Source organism: Candoia aspera, chromosome 4 (assembly GCF_035149785.1).
Source record: "Candoia aspera isolate rCanAsp1 chromosome 4, rCanAsp1.hap2, whole genome shotgun sequence".
NCBI classification, from domain to species: Eukaryota; Metazoa; Chordata; class Lepidosauria; order Squamata; family Boidae; genus Candoia; species Candoia aspera.
In genome coordinates, this window is record NC_086156.1 from 83,333,360 (window position 1) to 83,359,324 (window position 25,965).

At 38.2% G+C, this 25,965-nt stretch overlaps 1 protein-coding gene across 1 annotated transcript in view; it reads right to left on the reverse strand.

Moving 5' to 3' along the window:
* Positions 1-221: 221 nt before the first annotated feature.
* The window catches only part of ZNF652 (zinc finger protein 652), a 39,303-nt gene continuing 13,559 nt past the window's right edge, over positions 222-25,965 (reverse strand). The window contains exons 2-6 of the mRNA XM_063300836.1: positions 15,652-16,774; positions 12,465-12,612; positions 11,240-11,355; positions 3,858-4,002; positions 222-2,584 (exon numbers count right to left, since the gene is read on the reverse strand). Of these exons, the coding sequence (XP_063156906.1) occupies positions 2,064-2,584; positions 3,858-4,002; positions 11,240-11,355; positions 12,465-12,612; positions 15,652-16,557 (1,836 nt within the window). The 5' untranslated portion in view covers positions 16,558-16,774 and the 3' untranslated portion in view covers positions 222-2,063. The remainder of the gene's footprint in view (positions 2,585-3,857; positions 4,003-11,239; positions 11,356-12,464; positions 12,613-15,651; positions 16,775-25,965) is intronic.

The window sequence follows — 25,965 nt, forward strand, 5'->3', positions numbered from 1 at the left end:
AGTGTATACAGAACTGCAGGTTTGCAATATAACATGGAATGTATAAAACCAAAATAGTAGATGATGGCAAACTGTTAAATATTATTCATTTTTATAGTTAGCTTTACTGCCTATAAAAGGAGAAGGAACAAATAAATGTTATCACAATTTTTTAAAAATACTTTTTTTTCAGAAAAAGGAAAGGAGTTAAGATGTTTTCACTCAAATATGAATATATACCAAAAAGTCAACTTTTTTTTTAATGCAAAGTTAACAAAAGGCGGAAACACAATCAGCAGCCTCAGGGAATGCAACAGCAAGGGCTTTCCATTTCATCCAAGGTAATACCCCTTTCTAAATTAGATTTAAACCCTAATTTTCAAAAACAGAACAATACCCTAGGAATCAGCATGATGGTCTTTGGGAAAATTAAACTTAGGGAAATTTAGACTCTAACTATGAAAGAATCTCTGTGCCTTCTCCTCAAGGTGCTAGTAGATAGTTTGGATCCTTAAATGGTGCTGTACTTTATCCAAAGTTAATTACCATGATTCTCTTCATTCAAACTAGTTTGCCACAACTTAGTGCCACTGGAGACTGAAAAAAACACAACTATCAACTTGCTTAACATTCAACATTTCTTTTCGATTTATCTGTGAAACATGAAGACAAACCTGAAAGATATAATCCTCTATCATCTGTACTATCTGTTCTTAACACAGCTTCAGTGTATGCATATACTCCATGATAAACATTTTTCAGCCAACATGACAATGGCTTTCACACCAGTTCGCCTAATTCAGATTTAATTTTTACAAATTCAGCTAAATAGCACCTAATTCGCAGTTCCCTTGTTTATCACCTAACGAACTTAAGAAAAAACAAGCAGCATCAAATCGGTCCCAAATTAACTCATACATTATACATGTGCCTCTATAATGAACTAGGTTCTAAAGTATGCTCATGAAAAGGTAGCATACTATGTTTGAAAATACCATACTTTGTTGAGACTGTCCCTCATACCCAATTTTCCCTCTAAGAGAATATCCTTTCTGAAATGCTTCATGCTTCAGTACAACAGAAGTGAAAATTGTGGGCATACAGTAGTTCAATGTCCTTATCTAATCACCCTCAAGTGACATGGAAAGAAGGTAAGTGTCACAGTAAAAATCCCCCTCCCCTTACAAATAAGTTATATAAAGTTCTGAAATTATCTCCGCTTCTGAGGCAGCCTTACAAGAGACTTCTTGGGCTTCTTACTCTACGCGTCAAAGCACCTTTTTAGAGCAGTACAGATGTAAGAATCATTTTTACTATAGAAGCTATCTGCATCTTTTTTTTTCTTAAAGAATCACATTTGAATGATTATAAAAATTATCTATTGTAACAACATAGGTCCAGCTACACTGAAAAAAATTACATCGCTTATTCGAAATACATTTCATTTTAGAAACAGGCTACTAAATAGGTCTATACAAAAACTCTAAAATAATTTTTCATATTAAAATAAACAGTGTGTTAGGAGAACTACTCAAATGAGATTAAATTTTGTTTACTCTTGTTGTTGCTGTTGTTTTTGCTATAATGCTTGATATTCTGCAATCATGTGGCTGGCTCACTCCATAACCAGCACACACACACACATCCACACAAACGTGCATGCGTGTATGCACACACATGCTCACACACACATACAGAGCTGAAAAGAAATTAACAATACACAGTGATCATTAATGCTCTGGGATTTAGTCTCAGTCTTTCTGATTAGTACAAAGGAAACCAGACTCATCCCCAATTTGAGGAGAAAATCCAGGATATAAAAGCAAGCATACCTCATTAGCTGATATGAAATTATAAAAAATTCCACAATTCTCAGTCATTTTGAAATTTATAAAAGTCAACCATAAAACGTGCAAGCCAAATTGGGCATCTGTCCTATTGGCTCCCCTAGGTTTGATGATCGCTTTGCTGAACCACCAAGATTAATGCGAATTCACCTGGGGCCACAATGGTACCTTTTCTTAGTGGGGAACACAATTCTAGGTGTTTAAGACCAGGAGAATGGCAGGCAGAAGACAAAGAAGTTAGTGGTGCTGCACTGAACTGTTTTTTTCTGCTAGGTGTCGCAGAAAACTGTCCTCGCCTTGGCCCCTGTGATTTAAAGGCTCACTCTTAAATAGAGCAGGAGGTGGAGGCAAAAGAGGGACTGGAGGGACGGGGACTGGAAGATGATGTGGATGGTGTGAATGAAGATGCAGATGAGAATATGGATGGCCAATGGGTCGAGGAGGAAGTGTGCTCGCTGGATTCATATTGACTGCCGGAGTAGGGGCAAGAGCATTCGGTGTGTTCACCACAGAAGGTACAGTGGTAGCAGAAGAGGTTGTGGCAAGTGAGATCTGGGCAGAAGGTGGCACGTTAACAGGACTGGTAACCCGGAAGCACTTCTCCTTGTGTGCCTTAAGCATATTGGAGAAACGGAATCGCTGACCACACACGTCACACGGATATGGCTTCTCCCCTGTGTGAGTTCTGCGGTGTCTCTTCATGTTTGGGCGACTGGTGAAACTTTTGCCACAGATTTCACAAATAAAAGGCTTCTCTCCTGTTAAAAGTTATAAAATGGCACCTTTAATCAAATTCATTAATATAATTTTGAAAGCAAAGTCCTACATTCAAGAAGTTGTCAGAGATTGATCTATGTTGCTGATCTACAATTTCCAGAATCATCCATAGCTGGGCAAGCTGGCTGGGATTCATGGGAACCGTAGCTGATACAATAACATAATTCAACTCAAAGATTTCTCAAGTTAGCACCCCAACATATTATCTTGGTTTATACCCAAGAATCCCGAGTACTTCCCAAGTTCTGATCCTACAGGTTGTATCTTTCACCTTCCTCATCCTTTACTATAAAACTGGAGATATCCATACAATTTCTTCCCATCCCTTTTTTTATATATACTGTATACTTTTAAATCATTTTCCCATTCCCAATCTCACTTGAAATGACAGCTCTAATAACCGTCCCATTATTATTTATTCTCCCATATTTTCCTTTCTCTTTGGCATAAAGTCCTTCTATGCATCGTGTGCTTTCTATATTCTGAATTCCCCCTCCACAACAAGCTTTCATTCACTGTCCATCCAACTATTCAACTACATTATCTTTTTATATTTTGCCTCTAAACTCTAGAATATATTCCTTCTGTCCCAACTACTCTTCTTCTCTCAACCTCCTGCAATGGGATTTTTATTCTCAATACCCATTATAATCTACCTCATAATTTATCAGACATCTTGCCTGACAGTGGTTTATCAAGGTTCCCTCGTAGACTTCACCAGACCTGCTGGAAGTTGATACAGTGCATGCTCTCATGCTCTGGTCATTTCTAGCTCCAATGTTCCATTTTCTTAACCTCCCATTCCTTTCTTACTTCATTTGCTCTCCCCTCCTCATACTCACACATCTCTATCAATGCCTCTTCCTAGATCCCTCTAGTGCTCTTCCACCTCTTTCTGCATCCAGTACAACCCTTTATATATTTTCTGTTCTGTCTTAATATACACATATATCGCCCTTCATGCCTGAAGCTCCTTCATGCATTATGTCAGGAGCTTTCTTCTTTGGAAAAGACTATGCAATTGTATTTCCTTAAATTAATTTTCATTTCCTTCTTCTGCTTTCTATTGTTGAAATCTAGACGACACAAGAACTTCTTTGTTTATTCTAATTACAGTGAAAACAGCATTATGCTTAGATTTTAAAGGAAGGAAAGAGCTTATGCGCTGATAAATTAAATCTGTTAACTCTCCTATGAGTTACATAATACATCAATAGGTCTAGTATACAGAAAATGAACAAAATGTATCCTTACCAGTGTGGGTTTTCATGTGCTCATCAAAGTACTGTTTCATATTGAAATCTTTACCACACCACTGGCACATAAACTGTTTATGTCCAATATGGATGCTCATGTGGGAACGAAGTTGGTACTTGTACTGAAACCTTTCATCACAGTTCTGCAACACATAATGAGGAACCAGTCTCCTACTTGCGGGCAAGAAAGTTATGATACAGTAGTAGTATATCAAACAGAACACAGTTAACTTTATATAAATGCATCAGACATTTTATTTTCCCACCAAAAACTTCAATACTAACAATGCATCCTATCAATACATCCTAAAACAATTAGAATAAAAAAATTGCAATGGAATCCTATTCAAGATGAGTTTGCTCTGGTAAGAGTCAGTATAGTTTCAAAGCAAGTGAATATGTATGTATGGAAAAGATAAAAGCAAAATGGAAATTGGCTTGGATAGAATGTTTCTTGTTCTACTTCTTTGAAGGACTGGATAACTAAGATTTAAACTCTTAGAAATTATTTTGATTCTGAAGTTCTAACACACACACACGTATATAGTCCAGTTGTCAAATACAATCTGAAAGTACAGAATGAAAGATGTCACTATTTTCCATTCATTTCTCCAGGTCAAATTTGGAGAAGAAAAAGCATTTATTTAAGGTGGAATAATTTTTTTCTTTCTCTAACATATTATCTTGGTTCAGGGGGTGACCAAAACACTCCAAACTGAAACCAGTCCAAGCCTGAAGTGGTCATTTTGAATGTTCCAAGTCTGAAATAAAACCTAGCGTCCCTAAGCTTTATCTATGTTGTGTTAAGGAGGGAGTGGGGTAGACAGTCAATTAAGTAGATGTTGACTGTCAACTAGAAAAGACTTCCTCTGCTGTTTTATTGAATATTAAAATTTAGTTATTATTTGAAAGTGTTATGATTGTGAATGTCAACATTTAGAGCCTGCACAGTCAGCCAACTTCATGCCAGATGGTCAATCCACACTGACAAGTGTCACACACAGAGTGTAATTGAACTGGGGAGAACACAGGCTGGACAAGAGTGGGGGGTTCCCCTTTTCCTTAGCAGTGTCTGACTAAAGTGAAATCTCAGAAAGCTGAATAAATGAAAACTGTGCTTTTAAAAATTGTGACTGTGAGAGATTGTGGGGAGGATGTGAAAGTAATGGAAGGGATATTAGACACAAATAATCAAAAGAGAGAAGGGTACTTCTTTGGTAGCTTATCTTCTAAGTGGCAATTCAAATGAGAAAAATGAATATATACCTCAGTCTTATATTCCATCTCTCACATTGGGCAAGAATATATTTGTATTTATAATTGTCTAGTAGATTACAAACATAAATTGCAACAACCCTGTACCAGAGGGAGAACGCATTCATTGTAGCAGGCCATGGTCATCTTATAGTTTGCCTGGCACACTGCATTTTCTTTTATATTTTTCAGTGCTTTTATCATTTTTTCCTGTCTAATAAAGTTTGTTTTTGTTTACCTGTGCTGTGAGAGTTATCTTTCTCACCCACACAGCAGTTAAGGGAAAGCTGCCAATTGTGGCATCTCCTGGAAGATAGGTTGTAGTAGCAGGCTTTTTTTTTTTTTTTTTGGTGCCTTTGAGTCAGTTTTCTTTTACTCCTGGCAACTGCCTGGACTAGTCCCTGTAGTTTTCTTGGTAAGATTTCAGAAGTGGTTTGCCACTTCCTTCTTCCTAGGGCTGAGAGAGAATGACTGGCCCAAGGTCACCCAGCTGGCTTCGTGCCTAAGGTGGGACTAGAATTCGGTCTCCTGGTTTTTAGCCTGATGCCTTAACCACTAGACCAAACTGGCTCTTAGCAGCAGAAATAACCAAACTGCTAACCTACGGCAAGGGGTGTAGCAAAGATGCAAAGGGCTTCTGGGAGAGGAGGGCTTTCTACCCTATGGGATCAGATGTTCTGCTACAAGAAGGTCAATGGTTATACAGTAGTGTAATGCTCTTTTTCCTGTGTGTTGTGCTGTTTTTTTTTCCCCCTACAGATTGCCAAACACACACACTCTGAATATGTATTCTAGTATTGCTTCTAGAACTTTAAAAATGTGTTTCGAAACCGCGCGGCGGGGTGAGCTCCCGTTGCTAGTCCCAGCTCCTGCTCACCTAGCAGTTCGAAAACATGCAAATGTGAGTAGATCAATAGGTACCGCTTCGGCGGGAAGGTAACGGCGTTCCGAGTCGTCATGCTGGCCACATGACCCGGAAGTGTCTATGACAACGCCGGCTCCAAGGCTTAGAAACGGAGATGAGCACCGCCCCCTAGAGTCGGATTCGACTGGACTTTACGTCAAGGGAAACCTTTACCTTTACCTAATCATTTGTTATCATCCCATTGGCCAAATTTTCTAAAGGCTGAAAGGGACATAGCACCGACTACCTCCCCACAAACTTTGTCTGGGTATAAAATATAGTTGAACTTAGAGCTCCCATTATTTCTTAATATAGTATACTCAAAACATTACCATTTTTTTCTTTTGGAACAGGGAACCTGTAGAATGTTCCAAGGACACATTTTGAATGGAGCTGTTCTATTTCCAACTTGGAACAATTAAACATTTTTAATGCATACCCATATTGATTTTATTTATTTCAAAAAAATTATGCATACTCCTATTATGCATACCCCATTCTTTAAATCTACACTTAAACCTTTATCTCTGAAACTACACTTATATTCAGGTGTCTTTTGTTCCCTGTGCTATATTGATAGTTAAGCTTTATTGTACAACAGCTTCTCATGGATTCACGAGTATAACTGCAACGAGACTGACAGCCAATCAACTATAGTACCTTATTTATATATACATAAAATTAAACAATTTATATAGCTGCCCATCACACAGCAGTGACCCTAGGCAGCACACAGAAGATTAAAACCCAAACTAGCAATGTAATATATAACTTGAACATCCTGAATACTAATCCAAAATAATAGCAATAATAATATACCTGGGGTCTAAAAATCATACCATTTTCAATCAGTATAGACCAAACCAGACAAATCCACCAACAGGGCTGGTTTAACCTCCTGTCCCAAATGCCAGAAGGAACATCCAGATATTTAATGCTTTATGAAAGGCCAATTGGGTTGGAGCTATCTGGATCTTGTGGGGAATGCTGTTCCATAGGCAGGTGCTGCAGCAGAGAAGGCACTCCTAGGTCCTGCAAGATAACATTTCCTAATAAAAGGGCCTGGAGCATGCAAACCCTACTGGTTCTGGTTTGGCAATGTGAGCCTTTGGAGGTAGACCACATCAGGAAACAGATTCCACAAGGACATTTGTAACTCTATTTTACTGTCTAATAACAGAATCTTGAAAAGTAAGTGTTTCCCTCTCTTATACCAAGAAAATCAAGGATCTATTTGTATTTCTTCTGTAGAGATCTGGTAACCCAAATAATCCATCTGAGGAAAGTCAAACACACATTTTTCCAACTTAAAAGTTGCAAAGGCACTCTTAGACCCTTCTAATATGACTCTCATGAAAAGATGGGTCTTCTGAAAATATCAGTTTGTCATCCAAACACACTATTGCATACTTATCCAAAATATTAGAAAATATTTCATTCATGAATGTGGAGATGACCATGCTGCAATTAACTAATCCAAACAGCATTCTGTGTATTCAGATTTGCCATACCTGGTATCTCAGTTAAACATGTTTAACTGCACTTCTCAAGTCCAATTTTGTGAAAATGGACAGCAAGTCTGAAATAAGAGACAGTGGGTAGGGATTGCTAATAGTCACACCCAGGAGGTATTGGGTCACACTGAGTCTACAGTGATGAACATTCCTCAAGGCATTATCCTTCTCTGGCAAAAAAAAGTAGGTGTTTTTGTTGGCTGTCTGAGCAATTCTTAATAGCTGGAGGGCTCTCCTGGAGAGTTCCTGGGAGGGGACTCTATGCAGTTTCCCAAAGATAAGGCTTTGGAACAATTGGGGCACTTGCTTACAAGGTGGCCTGCAGTTCCACAGGTATGGCACTGACAGAGGTATGTATTTTACTGGTGCAACTCTTGGCTATGTGTCCTGGGACTCCACAGTAGAAGCATAAACTGAAGTCTCTCCTTCTCTGTTGAGGACAGGGGTCTCTTTATTGCTTCTATTTGGTTCCCCAGCACTGGTATCTGAAGGGCAGGGGTGAAGCTCTACTCCTTACTACTTCCTCCATGCCACAATGCTTCCAATCACTTTCTATTAACATTCAATGTTGGAACAATTCTTCCAAATTCTCTGGTACGCCTTCTCTCACTAACTCATCTATCAGTTCATCAGCAGGAATTTGAAATTAGTCAATCAGAGCAAGATTATTCTACCCCACATCTCTGGCAAATAACTGAAAATCTGATATGTATCCATGAACTTTCCCACTGCTTTATTTTAGATTGCAGATCTCTCAATTTGCTGTTGCTGTCCTACTTGAAAAATCAAATGCAACTCTAATTCTTTGCATGAAGTTCACGTAGGTGTCCAGTAATGGATCATTACCTTTAATGAGGGACATAGACCATTTGGCTGCTCCATTTTTCAAAAGACTCAGAACAAATGTTGGAGCAATTTGTAGGAAATTCTGTTGGTTGACATGCCATACATAACTCATATTGAATCAAAAAAGTCAAAAACTGGTCCTGGGCTTCTCCAAACTTCTCTGGCAAATCCCTTGAGAGCAAAAAAATACTGGCTGGACTGCAGGCTGTTGAACTGCCCTGAGACAAGTCTTGTCTGAACGTCTGCATTAATTGTACCACAACACAGTGCAGGTTTGTTATTTGTATATCCACTTGCTGCTAATGTTATATCAATGCTTGAGAAAGCTGTTTTGTGGACAGTAGGGTGCCTGAAGATTTGATGCCATTTCCACAATCAAAAGAAAGATCTGATGCCTCTCTAATTAGAGAGCAGTGAGGCTTTCAAGACTGATGTCAGTCCTTCCAGGTAGACCAGGTCAGGAAACAGACTTCACAAGGACTGTTGCAACTATATTTTATTGTTGCTGGATATAACAACGGAAGCTTGAAAACCTAACAGAGATTCTCCCCCCACCCATACCAAGAGGCACAACAATCTTAAGCTTCTACCTCACTTCCTCCTTTTTCACTGGCTAAGCTAGTGTTTACCTAATGGCTGTTGAATACCTTTTTCAAAGTCATCTCTGTTTTCCTCTCTAGGCAAGCAGACACAATCAGAGGCAAGTGGTCCCGCAACTACCCTGGCCCTATATAATGTAGGTCTTTATAGGTGATATCCAGCACCTTGAATTTCACCGAGAAGCCCACTGGGCGCCAGTGCAGCTCACAGAGCAGAGGTGTCACACGGATGTATTATGAGCATCCAGAACTGCCTGTGCCTCTGCATTCTGAATCAGTTGCAGCTTCCAAATGCTCTTCAAAGATAGCCCCATGTAGACTGCATTACAGTAATCCAGCCAGGAAGTGACTAAGGCATGAGTTACTGTGAGTAGGGCCTCCTGGTCCAGAAATGGATACCTTCCTGCAAGTATTTCCCTGACCCTTCCTTACCCAGGAGGGACTGGGTCACTTTAAACAGGCTGCTGGCCAGCATTCCATGCATGAAATAAGGGCAGAAAATATTATACTTTGCCACCCTTATCATTACAAGGTAATGTTCAAAAAAGGCTCTTACCACACATGGCCAGGTTTATTCTTTGTTTTTCTCCAACAATGCTCTAGGTCACTTCCTCACAAGAGGTTCCTTTGAAAACTAGGAAACTCTCTGGGATCTACTTGCATAGAGAGTCTGCACAGGTGCAATGTGATCCAAGGCCGCTATTGCTTTCTCATTCTAAGTGGTGACTAAGGCCTCAGTTGAACCATGTACAAGAGCTCCAGGAATGACCCCAAGCCCCTTCTGAAACCCAGTCAGCCTGGGACAGACTGATCAAATAGGTCCTACCTCTCTGTGGTGAGATACAGCCTCAGAGAAATCCAAGGCCAACTGGAAGTGATCTGTCCATGACAAGGGATTCAATTCCCCCAACTCCCGCTTACATTGCAACTGTCCCAAGATAAAGACTAAGTCCAATGTGTGACACTCCTTGGTCCGTACGTTGGCACAGAGGTAACTTTGGTCAGGTCCTTGGTAGCCATGAACACCTGAGCAGCCTGAGACCGCACTCAAAACCAGCAGATTAAAGTCTGCAGTATCATAAGCCTGGGGAACTTCACTGCCAACGTAGCCATGGACTCCAGCAGCTCAGGTAGGGAGCATGGTGTGCATCAGGGAGACTTGTACACGAGCCCAATTCCCTCTGATCCCCACTGCCCAACTTCAGAAACACGACCTCACAATTGGGTATCTGCAGAGCAGTGCCTCTGAAAGCCATCAGGGTTTTTCAGATGACAATGGCTACAACCCCACCCCCCAACCCTGGGTGCACAACTGGTGCCACACATGAAATCCAGGAGGACACAAAACTGAGAGGGGCACCCTTCCCTTGGTTGCCAGCCAGATTTTGGTAATACAAAAAAAGGTCAGCCCTTTGATCCACAATTAAGCTGCAGAGCAGGGGAGCTTTATTATAAGCGAATCGTGTATTAAATAGCAACAGTTGGAAACCAAGGCATTTGAATCTTCATTACCAGATCTTGGGATATAGCACAAGAGGCTAGCAAGTGAGATTGATACCTAACACCAAGACTGTCATCCCTTGAAGTGGTTATAATGAGCCATGGAGATGATCTTGGAGCTATTAAGACAACAACAGGTATAGAAGCATGCGTTGAAACCAGGGAGGCTGGAAAGTATTATAAAGAGACTTAGGCGGACTCTCCTGACTCCCTGAGGATAAGAGGGAGGGAAGAAAAAACACAGGCAGACTGGTAAGATTCTGTTACTATAGCCTATCTCAATAAAGAATAGTTCTAGTTTTCCTGTGGAGTCAGTTTCCTAAGCTGGTCTACCTCATAGGTCTGACAGTGGTCCAACCTGTCTCCTGCCATCTCTCTCTCTGCCCAACAGACCCTTGCCTGGCTGCAGTGCCCCACCGCAATATCCTTGCTTTCTTACCATGCATTGATACATATTATACTCCTATGACTCAATTTTTATAATCACTGGGGATACAATCCATTCTCTCCCAGAGATTTTAAGCAGGCACCATGAGACAAAAGAATAATTTGCAGTGTGGAGGACAGTGTGAGCATGTTACTATCCTCATGCCTTACTTGTATGCTAGCCTCTGTGGAAATAGAACGTTAGGTAAGAGGTGACATTGATCTGTAGCACAGGTTTTATTGTTCATGCCTATTCATCTTTAATATTACTTTACAATTATCTGCTTGTTTTTTACATTCAAGTCACTATCAATTAGACATTGAGCAGAATTCATACCTCACATCGGAAAGGCTTCTCTCCTGAATGCTGTAGTGAATGAACCTTTAACGACATACTGCGTTTGAAAGATTTTCCACAGGTTTCACATGTAAATGGCATGTCCTTAGTATGTGCTGAAACATTAGTCAATTAAGTAAGTCAGTCATAACTAGCTTATGTCTCAATGGGTTCAAGAGGTACACTCTAAACATAGGTAAGATTGGATCCAGTTGTGTTTTTATTTTACTTAAAATATTTATGTGGGTGCCATTCAATCAGAATGGTTCCTGTGGTGGTCTAAATAAACTGTAGTTAAATTATAATATAAACAAAATAATTAAAGGTAGCAGTTAACACTCAGGAATAAAAATGCTATTTATTGTGCCTTATAATATAGAAATCATCTTAGCATAGAATTACCAAAAACAAAGCACACTAATCTCAGTATAAATTATGGTAAACATGGACACAGAAAACTATTTAATTAGACTTTGTGTCATCACAGGAGAAATGTGCCCTTTTTCATTAACTCCTTTCCTCAACATCCCACTTCTAATTTCAAACTGCCTAGCTATCTTGCTAGATCAAAATGATTTCAGCCAAGTAAGAATAATTTCTTAAAAGTTCAGCTCTGAAAAGAAATCCAACTTGACATGGAAATATTCTTCCTGTGTCATTCAGACCTACAGACGGGTACTTTACAATGAAGTTATCCCACATGTTATCAATGTTTTGTACTTTAATTCTTCCAAATATTGATTCTAGTTTCAAAGGCAAAAGAAAATGTATCAATTCCTTAATCTTAGCCTGCATTCAGTAAAAAATACTTCCAAGTGAAGTTTACTATAAAACTAGGAAGGAAAAATAAGTACATGTAGCTGAACTAAGACACCACACCTCTTTGCTGCAAGTAGACTGAAGTACCATTTACCTTCTCTCAACTGCATCTACAGATTTCCCACATTACAGCCCCAGATAGTCCTACACTGGGCAGATTGAGATGCCAAGGTCTGGTTTTCTCCCCCTTTACTAGAAAGGCTTTCTATGGCTTCCTCTATCCCAGCCAGTAATGACTAATGGGAATGAATAAGGGCATAGTTATTGAGAGGTGGCTTTTAAAAATGACCAACCTATTTGTAAACAAGGAGCTACCTATTATGCTATCTGAACAGCCTGTTGAACTTCAGAATCATAAATCTGAAGGGAGCACAATGCTATGCAAAAGCAGGCAATAAAAACTCACCAACCATGTGCTTTCGCACGTGAGCCATGGTGTAGAACTTCTTTTCGCATATCTCACAGGAAAATTTTTTCTCTGCATATCCATGGACAATCTTGATATGCTCATGGAGGGACCAAAGCTTCTTGAATGACTTATTACAGGAAACACACTGAATGGGTGGACAAAGAAGAATAATTTAAACAAAGTTCACTTCAGATGGTACCAGGCAGCTGTAACCAAAATGAAATGAACATATACAAGGAAAAGCCTGCAATTGTATATACATTATTTTGTGGCAAGTATTAAAATGCCACTCACTTCGTTCTAATGTCACTGAATCCATAGATACAAATTTTAAGGAAGTGAATATTCACACGCTTACAACGCCACCTGCTGCTTCCTCAAGAGCAAATCAGCAGCAACATCCAGATTGTACCAGCCCATCACACAGTACACTGGTAGACTAAGCAGTGATGTTGGAGAAGGATTTAGACTAACTATGATGAGCTGGCCTGCCAGCCTGAAAATGTTATTTGATATCCAAAATAGCTCATTTGGTTTAAGCACATCTGGGAAGTATATTGCTGTGTACTGTGAGATTAGAGTAAGTTCTTCAGAGTGAAACAAATGTTTTTCTTATCTGGAGTGCAGGAGGTTAGACTATGGATGGGAAATAAGAGAAAATAAAATAATACATTTTTTCTCTACCCAAAATTACGGCAGATCACATTTAAACAAAGTAATGTGACTTTGCAGTAATGACTGATTTTGGTTGGAAAGGATACAATCTAATTAATTTTTATCTTGCGTAGGGTAAGGCAGTGAAACAAAACTAAACAAAACTATAAATAATGTAATTTATATCAATATTCAGTGCATGTGGTCATTAATACATCTTACCATAAACCCCAGCAAACCAGTTATACAACAAGGCAGTGTTCTCTGTCCCCAACTTTACATTCTGTACCAAGAAACTAGAACTTTATCAGTCATTTAGGTTGTGCAAAATATATAAGGAATAAGTTAGCAAAATATAATTTTAAAAAACACATTTAGTAGGAAAAAATATAAGATCTATGAAGATTTCTCAGTTAGTCCAAGGTATTTTAAAAACAATAAACCTACTACAAAATGCAGATTAGCATTATCTGACTTGAGATTCTTTATCAAATGTACTTATTTGTCCTTTTCCTTTCAGGCTGGAAGACAGAAGTAACTGGATTCCAATTCCAAGGGCGTAACAGCATGAGAACTCTGGACCAGAGGATTGTTGAAGCTGACCCAAGGGAATAATGAGTTGGAACTGTTGAGTAAATTGAACAGAGCAGCAGCAGGAGGAACTTCTGTGTCTTAATCCACTGGGTTCACATGTGTGTCAAAAATATCACATCCAGTTTACAGAAGAGACCCAAAAATCAGAACCTGGAATAACAGAATACTAAGCCAAAATCCCACTGCTTGATCCCAGTAATTACAATGAGCACACTGAAGGAAGCAACTGAAAAACAATCACATAGTTGAGGACCTCTTGTCCTTTAATTCAGACTGGGCATTCCATAGCTAATAGGCAAAAGATAAAGATCAGAGCCACAGAAGGAGAATTTGAAGGTTACTCTGTATTCCTATGTCATATTTATTTAAAATATTTATTATTTTTTTTAGAAAATCAAAGTTGCTTACAAGAAAAAATATAAACGCTATCAAGTTAGTAGCGATATACTCAAGTGCAGAGTTTGTAGTTGGAAATGCAACATCTTGCTGATTCATTTGTTAAACATACATATATGCTGAACATATGCACAAGGATTCTTCATTTGTATTCATCCAAAGATTTTTGCATATACTCATTCTCCATCATTTCCAGGACCAACAATCTCAGGAGGAATGAGCTGTAAGATCTTCTTGCTAATCAGTTAACCAACTAACTTGAATTCAACCTCCAATGCTGTAGAGAAGTGACTAAAACCCTGCTTGTTTTTTTTTAAGGGAACCTCCTCCAAAAAGCTTTATCACTATGATTTATAAATCCACTTATGGTCTCTCTATGTAACACCTAGTATGTGAATTTCTTAGACATTTATCTAATTCTACTTTATTTAATTTCACTATAGGAACTAAACTGAATTAAGTGTATTTTATCTACTAGTTTCCTGACATTCAAAACTACCTGTGTATAATTCCCAATTACTTTTTGTATAATCATGAAACCCAAACTCACTTTTTTCTTGCTGTCTGACTGATCTACTATTGAACTGCTGTTTCCCATCTGCTATTAGTGGCCATGAAGTCCATATTTTGCCTCCATCGTGATTATAATGGTTAGTTAACCTTCCCCACCCCACAATCTGTTCCAGGCAGCTGGAGACAGAAGAAAAGCATTTTCTCATAACAATCCTTATGAAGATCATGGATTATATGTTGGTAATAGGAATAAGAAAACAATCTCTGATAAGATGGGCAGGCTAAAATACTGTTTCCTGAACTGTGAGAATGTGAATGGGTATGACCTTGTTAGTCCTGGCCTAATGCACTGTTCCTTATTCACCCAGCTCTACCCATTCATGCAGTTCTAAAAGGATTCTGCAGGAACTAATATAGTCCCTAAACATAGCCCACCCCATTTTAAAATAATTATTTCAAAATCTAACAACAGTCCATAGTATGCTAAATAGCAAACAGGTATTTGACATACTTACAGACCAATGTGTTTTTTATATTTACTGACAATTACAATAGGTTGCTTAGTTTAAATGAGATACCCAATAGCCTCATATATTTCCTAAACAATTTATAGCTAAATAGATTTACAGTTTCATTATTACAAATTAGTCTTGCATCCCTGTCATATCTTGTCTACATATGCATGTCTACATATCTTGCACAATGATTGATTTTTTTAAACTACAGAAAAATGCAGAAAGTGTCTTTATCTTCCATTTTATACTAACCAGTGCACAATGTATGTGCATGTTTAGCACCTGATGTTCCATTTCCTCTGCAAGGTTGTGTAGAGAAATCTTACAGCCAGGCATTATTCCCTCTCCTCCCCACATTCATGCAGCTCAATTTCCTTGATTATGCAAGAGGAAATGTTGATCAAAGTAGAAAAGCTTGGGAATTTGTCCTCCTCAAAGGATTTCCCCCCTTGCAAAGTGTCCAGGGGACAGCAGAAGGTAGGGAAATCTGGCAAACCAGTGAAAGAACCTACCTGAATGTTTTTTTCACAGTCTGTTTGCTGGTGAAGGGAGAGCTCACTTTCTAGAACAAATTTCTTCCCACACTTGTCGCAGATCTGCATGCGCCTGTGAGTGACGTTCATGTGCTTCTCCAGATACCAGCGTGTGTTAAACACCCTGGGGCACTTCTCACAGGTCAAAGTCTCCTTTTCTTCACACTTTGATTTCTGCACAGGTGCCTTGGGCTCCTTTGCAGCTTTCTTCTTACGCTTGGGGGGCTCAACGCTCTTTCTACGGCCCCTTGTAGTTCTGGAAGTAGGGGAAGATGTGGCGGCTGCAGTAGATGCAGCTCTCCTTGTCCTCCTTTGTGCAACACTATCATTTTCCTCTCTTTGCTCTTTTTTCTTCTGCCTCTCATTTTCCTCCTCATCATTACTGTCTTCAGTGGCCTCTTCCTCCCCACTGTCACCCTCCTCTTCCTCACTGCTGGTCTTAAGAACAGCAGTTTCTTTGGATTGGGAGGGGACCCCCTTCTCCCCTTTTGATACATTTAATGTTTGGTTGTTAAGGTTTACCTCTACTATTATCTGCTCCCTTTTGTAAGTCACTTCATCTTCTTCCTCGTCCTCCTCCTGCAAGTCGTCAGAGTTCTCCCTGTCTTCTTTCACGGCTCGGGCCTCTCCTACTGTTCTGTCCTCCCTGAAATATGGCTGCTCCTCTCTTTCATGGAGATGTGGCTTACTTGCTTTTGGGTCCGCCAGTACAGAATAAGGACTCCCAGTCTCCCTTTTGTACACCTTGGTGGACAAATCAAGTTCCTGGCTGGCACCATGATAGAAAGTAGGTGGTACTTGACCCCTGTCCTCCTGTGCCATCCCTGCTACATGTGTGGTGCAATTTTTAGCCATCTGCTGGCAAGAGCTGGCTGTTTCATTCATGGGGGCTCCCGATTCATTGAGCACCTTGTATTCCAGAATATCAATGAAGTGACTCCTCTGGAACAAGATGAATAGCTGGAAATAACTAACTCATGACTGTTTTTGGGGAGCAGAGCACGAAAGCACGTGTAGGTCATGGAACTCTGGTTTTATAGCACGAAGACATCGACAGCAGTTCACAGGAAGAAAGCTGCCATTCAACAGCTGAACATTTTGTCTAGGAAAAAAAGGAGAAAATTAAGTTAGTGGCTTAAGCATAAATGAAATAAGTTGTCCTTGGAATAATCTTTTGCCTAATCTAAACTACGAACAGGATTTGCTCCACCAGTTGTTAACCATTGATATTAATAATAGGCTATTCATTTTATTGTCCAGGAGAAAAAATGGGGAAATGCCTTAACTGTTTTGCTGGCAAATACACACTTTTCATCTGAACTTTAGGGCAACAGAAGGCTCAACAGATAAAAATAAATGGTTTCATATATTTAAGAGATGGTGTATAATAGTTTCTCTTAGCTCAGTTTTCATGCTTAACCATAAATACAATACCAATGCTGCCTCAATCTGGTATTCTTAATATCAGAATTAAGGTATTTGCCTATTTTTATATTCAAAACTAAAACAGAACTGCAACAGATACTATGCACTATGATTAATTAGGAGGGTGAAAATTTTCTCAATCATTTGAACATTTAGTCACTTAGATCCATTTGACACTAGTCTAAAATTCCTGCCAATATTAACTTTTCAAATGAGTGTTGAAAGCTAAACAAAAATGTAGTTACATAATATTATATGGGTGCAATTATATGTTCAGAGATATACAGCACAAAACTTCGCATATCACGAAAATTTATAATTTCATTTTTCAGAAGATTCTATTATATAGCTGCAAAGATCACCTTGAAATATCGTGACTGTGTCTATGAAATAGGAATCTGTGTCATATTGTGTTATTTGTCATATAACCTAATATCATCTGGGCAGCAACTTCTCAGGTTCCTCAGAATGAATCTGTCCCATCACTTGCTACCTAATCCTTTCCACCAGGGATATCAGGAACTGAACTAGGAATTTCTGCTAGGAGGATACACCTCCTTTCTCAGTTTGGTAAATGCACAGATTAATGCATTCTTCATGTACATAATGCACATAATTTTATTTCCTTCCTTCCTTTTGTCAATCCACAAAAACCTTCTGGAAAAGCCACACTTTTACCAGCTTCCAGAAGGCCATGAGAGTGGAAGTCATCCTTATCTCAGGAGATAGGTTGTTCCATAAAAACAGCATGACCTCAAAGCCCATATGACCAACCACGCTGGGCTTCCATAAAGACCTGGGACAGGGTAGAGTGATCTGCTCTCTGATGGTAGTAGATGGGGAATATATTTGTGTCAGCTATTATCCCTGGTGCATATCATGTATTCTTCTGCTGATTTTGTTTCATAGTTTTTACTGTTATTTTTACCTGATGAACTTTTCCTCCTCCCCCCCCCATTTATTATAGCCAAAAGGCCAGAAAAACAGCAAGATAAAGCCTACAAAGTGAACATAAAATTTAATTCTATTGGGTAAGCCACCTAGATTCACTTCATGATTGAGGCGGCATACAAGTTGACAAACAAAAGCTTTGTTTCAAGTTTGAAAGGCTCCATAGAACATTTCAAGTTGGGTCTGTTTCAATGGAACAAAACTCAAAATATTTCCAGCTTCTGCCCTACGGAACAATGGGAGCATAAAACAAGTATCTTGTTTTTTGTCCTGGGGCCACAGATGTTGTAGTGTAGTCCATTCAAGAATACTTCCACCCAATCTACAGAAAATTTGGCCAAAAAGTTGATTAAAAAAAAAGTTAAAAGAGCTTTAATATTCACATAATAAACAACAGAAGTGTAGCAAAGCATACTTTTTTCATTTTTAAACTGGAATTCCCAGCAAGAGCAGACTACACTGCCAACAATGAGGGATGCTGGATGTTGCATAAGTGGTGCTTCTCAACTTGGCTTATGACATTTATCAGGAAAAAAAAAAGTGATAAACTTAGAGAAAATAGTGACTTAAGAGAAAGAAAAGTAGGACATAGCCATTTGAGAAAATATGATGTGGCAACCGATTATCTCAGTATCAGCTGCATTTCAAACATCTGGTAGACAATTTCCAAACCTGGCTACAAGGGTGGGCTTTTATCTGAACAGAAAAGAGACAGGATGGAAGGACTGAAAGTATGGATGATATACTGGACATAGGTGAGAATACAAAAGGCTGCAATTAAGGAAATAATTTTTTTAAAGATCAGCTGGTATGATTTGCACTAGAAAAGGAATGTTCTTCACAAATATGAGTTCTACAAGTGAAATAAGACTAAGAAACACACACACATACACACAATTTATTCTCACTTTATTCTCATTCCAAATTTAGGGCTTACAGATGCTTATGTTCTGCACATTTTAAATTATGGATAGACTAAAGCTATTTTTCAACTAAACTACAGTACATATGAAACAGCACTTACGTGATCTATTGCAACAAAACTTAAATATTTTTCTGTGTTCTACCTTTTAAATAGAAATAGTGTTATTAAGGCCAGAGTCTATTTTTATTCAGTACATTTTCTGTATGGCATATAATTTGACCATATAGAAATTTCTATGAATAATAAAGACAGCTAATTAAGAGTTAGCTCCAAGTATGTGGGAATTCTAAGTATGCATAGAACTGCACTAAAAGAATAAGACGTATTCATAATTCTCCTTTGGTGGTGGTGGTAGTGGTGGTGAAATCCAATGGATCTATACACAAATTCATTTCTAGCCATACACTATAGATATACAAATTTAAAAAATACTGATATAGCAGCTGGGAGAAACAAAAAAAGGTAATGATTAAAAATTATGCTTTCCATTTACTACACTTCTCCTCAGCATTTGCCCAGTCCTAAATGTACTAAGAAGAAGTGGAACCACCATCACCAAAAAAACAAAGGAAAAGAAAAAAGCAGAACACATTCAAATACTTTATATATACTCCTACACCAAGCAAACACACATTAAAGAAAGCATGAAGAAATCACAGTATTAAAATAAGATCTAATTATGATCCATAGTTTAAGAACATTTAACCAAACTTTTATGAAAAGTACCATAAACAATAACAGAAAACATCTTACAACAGAACTATTCCCAGTTACTACTGTACTTCTGTGCTTTCTATGGAAGGATTGGGGGGCGGGTAGGGCAGGGGTGTGCCTTTGAGTCAATTTTGATTCCGGTCCACTCAGTTTTCTTGTGCAACTTTTTTTCTGAAGTGGTTTGCTACGGCCTTTTTCCTAGTGCTGACAGACAGAGACTGATTCCAAATCATCAAGCTGGCTTTGTACCTAAGGCAGGACTAGAACCCAGCATCTGGTTTCTATCTCAGTGCCTTTGACTACTACATCAACTTAGCTCTCATGGAAGAATATGGGAAGACAATAATCCTTTTAAAAGTTCTAGTACAAAGACAATTTTACTATGTTCTGCATCATCTTCTCACTATTAGGGTAACAAATATTTCCTATTTACACTGATACAACTTAAGCCAACTAACTGTAGAAATTTAATTATATGCTTTGTACACTAAATATAAGGATATAATTATATGCATGAGAACTGTAAAGAATTAAAATCTTGGGGAAATTCACTTTCCTTTTTAAAAGAAACACACTACGTTCTTAACATTTAGAATTACATAATTATGTTTCAATGTGATAAATCTTAATAAACTTTCTTAATTTAAAAAGTAACACACATATCAAAAAGATCTAAGAACAAGTCAATATTCCAATAGCAACTTCTGTATGTACTGAGGTAAAGTAAAAGAGGAATTATGCTTTGTACAAAGGATTACTTTTTTCCAAACTGGATCAAAAGTAATCTTTAAGGTATATCCCAACGCCTTTCTTTTCTATGTCAGCTTTTCCATTACAACAATTTTCCATAGTTTTTCACAGCAGAGTTTTAGTGATGGAGCCTCTGGATTTTTACAATACTATGCTATGGCTAGCTTTGCTGCAATCATCCTGAACAGTTACCTTTTTTTTTTTTTAGTTCTTTGAGTTGCCTCACTAAATAATGACAGTAAACATATCCTGGGACTGTAAATAAATTTTCCTATAACCCTACTTTTAACCTCACTAATCACTTCTGACCAGAACCTCTGAACAACTTCACAGGACTGCCATACAGGCATATAGGCACCCTTTGCTTTGCCACACTTCCAACATTTATATGGGCTTTTCCCAGTAATTTTAGTTACTTGTACAATCTACATAGACCGTCTATGAATGACTTAAGTAATTTTCTCTGATCTTTGCTGATATTGATAGTAATGTGGAATTCTTCCAAAATACAGCCCACTGTGTCTCAGAGATATTACAGTAGACTCTCAGTTAACTGAACTGAAGCAACCAGCACTCTCAAGCAACCGGGAGAAAAATCAAAACAGAAAAAAAACTGGCACTCTCAAGCAATTGGCAAAAAAATCTGTATCTTTCTGCTGCCATCTACTGGGTATTAGGGTTTAATAGTAACTCTCAAGCAACCAGAAACTACATTTATCCAGCATCTACCAATCCCCATGGGTGCTGGTTAACGGAGAGTCTACTGTATATCTTAAATTTAACCTCCTATAACATCCTTTAAGACCATACCAGCCATGTTCAATGAGCTCAGACAAAAGAAGCAATGGCTTCCAATCACAATGTTCCTGAAAAGGACAACTTCTACATCAATGCCTGAAACTCCTCCTATCCCTGAACTTGGTGTCAGCCAACCCTACTTCTTCTCCAGCCTCTGAGACCCCTACTACTATACTGAGGGGTACTGAATCCTGTGGAGGATTCCCTGGTCCATGTAATAAAATTTTGATACAATATTTTCAGAAACATAGGTCTAAAAAGTTAGTCATTGTTATAAAACGCAATTAAAATATTTTAAACATATTTAAACATTTTTTTTGTTAAGTGTAAATGGTTATTGTGTTTAGGCATACGTAGAAAACATCTGGGGCTATTTGGGCAAGAGTACAGATTTTCAGGGAATTTCACGTTTTCTCAGGATGTATTGACACATAACCCTTGTGACTACAGAGACTTGACTATACTGCTTAACACATGTTAGAATAAAATTTGCTTAGATTCAAATTACAAATGCTCCATTTGCTTTTTAGGCATGAAAGCCCGCTTGGTGACCTTGGGCCAGTCACACTCTCAGCCCAACTCACCTTAAAGGGTTGTTGCTGTGGGGAAAATAGGAGGAGGAAGGAGTATTAGGTATGTTTGCCACTTTGAGTTATTTATAAAAATAATAAAGGCAGGATAGAAAATAAATACAATACAATACAATACAATACAATACAATACAATAAATACAATACCAGTTAAAATGCAGCTTAAGGTGTTAAGGTGCCACTGTGTACAATGATAGACTAGGACCTGGAGGACTTAAATTCATCCTCAACCATGGATGCTTACTGTATACCTTCAAGCCAGTCACTTTTTCTCAGCCCAATCTACCTCACAGGATTGTTCTTGTGGGGCTGAAAATTGAAGGAGAAAGTGATATGCATACCACATTTAGCTCCTTAAGGAAAGGTGTGATATAAATAACATAAATACAATCTAATTTCCCATTATGTAATATTTTACTTCTCAGCTATAAATTTCTTATTTCTATTTTGACTGCATTTTTCCAGACATAAATGGATTTATTCAGACTAGATACACTTGATCGGAAGTCGGCGGTTCGAATCCGCCTGATGGGCTGAGCTCCCGTTGCTAGTCCCAGCTCCTGCCAACCTCGCAGTTCGAAAACATGCAAATGTGAGTAGATTAATAGGTACTGCTTCGGCGGGCAGGTAACGGTGTTCCATTTAGTCATGCTGGCCACATGACCACAGAAGTGTCTATGGACAAACGCCGGCTCTTCGGCTTTGAAATGGAGATGAGCACCGCCCCCTAGAGTCGGACACAACTGGACTTAATGTCAAGGGAAACCTTTACCTTTACAATCAACTTTATTCCTTTAAATTGCAATCCAATTCTCTGCACATTTACTTGAGGGTAAGCTTAATAAAGTTTAACCTGTTTTTAAAGTTTGTTAAATTTATACCATTTTTTTTCCAGACGTCCTAGCCAGCATCCATAATACTTTCCCCCCCAAATTTATCTATGATGCATGTTGGAGCCAATGCGGTATAATACATAAATTATGCTTAGACTATGCCAGTTCAAGTCCATTTTTAGTCTACATTCACTTGATCACTTTCAGCCAGTTGCCATCTCTCAGTCCAAGCAAACACACATAGGTTTTGGCTTGATATACATTTCTATGAATGCTATTTTGGAAATAGAAATGAATTCAATGTACCTTATTTCTAAGTAAAGATAAATATAACCTCTTAATAATTTTTGTCACTAGCTTGATCCAATATTTTTTCTGACAGAACCAGATGCTATTATATTTTATTAGGGAAGGGGACCTAATTTGTGACAAGCAGTAGTTCTCTGCATTCTTGTAAAAAAATTAAAAAAAAAACAAAACTTAATCCATTCAATCGTGTCATTCTTGGAGCCTGCCTGTGGTTGACTGTTGTCTCCTTCCTAGGGCTGAGAGAAAGTGACTGGCCTCTTGTAAATCAGCTTTTTAAAAAAATTTTCAGGTCACAGAATCTTAGTTTTATTTTTAAAAATATCCCAGAATTCCACCCCCCCCAAATGGCAGCCATGGTTGTTTTTTTTTTTTTGGTGGAAGAACAAGCCCCGCCCTTTCTGGTGTACCTTAGAAAAATTGCTATGGACTTCCTTTGCTGTGTTTGAAAGATTCCTCCCCCACTTTACTCTCTCACAGAACCCTAGTATTCTGCAGAACACAGTTTGAAACGTCCTGTTGTAATAAAACCGAATCAGAAAACTGTCCAAAATATTGATAGCCTAAGTAAGCAAGCAAAAATATCATTAGCTTAAAAGTATAATAAAGTATGTATCTATGCTGCAGAAGAAAGAAAAGTTAATAAAAATTACCCTTTGCCAATCCATTATAATTTTTTTTATATTATCGAGGCAAAAAGTTATTACCAGCATATCTAGGATGCTGATAAAAAGTTACGATGCTGATAAAGCAAGAATGGATATGCTACCAGCACCTCCTTAACCCAAAAATGAGCCAGTTTGGTGTAGTGGTTAAGGCACTGGCTAGAAACCAGGGAACCATGAGTTTTAGTCCCGCCTTAAGAATGAAGCCAGCTGGTTGACTTTGGGCCAATCGCGCTCTCTCAGCCCTAGGAAGAAGGCAGTGGCAAATCACTTCTGAAAAACCTTGCCAAGAAATCTGCAGGGACTCGTCCAGGCAGTCTCTGAGAATCAGACATGATTGAACAGTTTAAAAAAACAAAACTCAAAAAATTTTTTTTCTGGGATCATGTGGATACTGTCCTGTTAACTGAAAACAGTAATTAAGGATTAATTTAAGAATTAAGGAAAGTTTTAATAAACTGTTTTTTTTAGTGTTTTTGATTTGCAGTCCTTTTTTTGTTTGCTTAAGTTATAAGCCCTGAGTTTTCAATTTGTACAAAACACTGTGGTACAAATTTAAACAGTGTGGCAAATATCAGTAATCTTACACAGTGTTACTAGGAGGGCAATTCTATTGAACAAAATTATCCAATTTGTAAGTATGCAGTATCACAATTTTGTGTCCAGTTATCTTTCCACCTGAAATGCAGGAATGTAAAAAATAGAAAACAGTATTATTTAGTCAACATACTACTTATTTGATATCACCTTAAAAACAACATTACTATTCCTCTTAAAACATTGTGTGCCTCAAAGCAAAGTCCTGTGTTCCCAATGAAGATTTCCCTGCAGCATCTGGAATTCTTTATTAACAAGAGTAAAAGATCAGGTAAGCAAGCTTCCCGCCAACCACTGTTTGCTTTCTTTGATCACTGGAAGCATGCCTGCTTGCTTATTTTTGTGCTTCTACCTTCAGACATGTTCCATATTTACTTGTACAATATTGGGCAAGAAAAAGCTGTAATCTGTGCATGCATACACACACTCAGACTAATCAATTCTAAAATACACAAACTACAGAGACTAAAACAAACTGCAAATCATGCAAAAGGGACATCTCATCAAAGGCTACAATCAATCAGGGTACACAATCCATCCACAGGATTAAAACAATTGATAGTGTACAATTCAGAAAATCAAGAAGGTGATGGCTACAAAAGACTGTGCAACATTGCAGACATCTTACAGTCTCTGAGCTATTTTCCCCTCAGCACAATGTTATAAGATTAGGTAATCCCTGAATGAGAAACAGATCATGGTTATGGGCGTTTTCCATTAAAAAAACAAAAAAACAAAACCTGAATAAATAGTTTGAACTTTCTGCTTGAGAAAAATTTCCACAGCATATTTTCTGCTAAGTTAGCCTTGCATGGTTATTATAGTATTCTGCAGAAGATTTTGTGACACATAATTGATTCACACTCGGCTCTAGCCCTGGTATCTTCAATGTGGTATCAATGAGAATCTTCTTTGGTATCTACCTAGTCATCTGCCTCCTGATTTTTTAAAGCAATATTGCTTCTTAACTGAATAGCTAGCATGCTTTAAACTAAACCAACCATCTTCCACACAATATTTATTTCCAAGAATGCCTCATGGCCTTATTTGAGCCTTAAAAATACTGTTGAAGAAAACTGCTTAAGAACTGAAGTTCAGTACTAGGTCTAAAGTGTGCAAATTCACCAAGGGGGTGGGGGTAGGGAACATTCCTAAGAGCTAAAGCAGACTGAGAAGGGTTTTTTCCCTGCACTGTATGTGCATGAATGTTACTTGTTTTCTCTACATGTTTCATTTTAGCTGCCTCATTTTGGTTTGTTAATGGTATATTTTCCCTGATTCAACCATCAATGTTAAGTGTATTGTTCAATACCTTTTTGTGTAGATGTTCAGAGAAATACATGCAGAAAAACAGGTACATCACCTGCTTTGGAGTCTGGAAACAGGTTTTATGTTGTACTTTATAAGACCAAATATGCCTTATGTTCAGTTTCTTGTCTAACATACAGTTGTAATCGAAATTACTCAACCCCCATTGCAAATCAGGTTGATTGTCAGAATATACAGACTTTCAGCTGTTTGCAATGAACAAATCAAACAAAAGCAACTGAAATAGCTCAACACAACAAATGCTTCAAGTGGTGTCCCCAAAGTCAACTGAAAATGCAACTTATAATGACTTCTCCAGTCTCAAAATTATTCAACCCCCTGAATAGAATCCGTCACAACAGCACACATACGGTATGCAAAACAGGTGTTGTCTCAAGCACACCTGATGCAACTAATCAAGGGCTTCATTA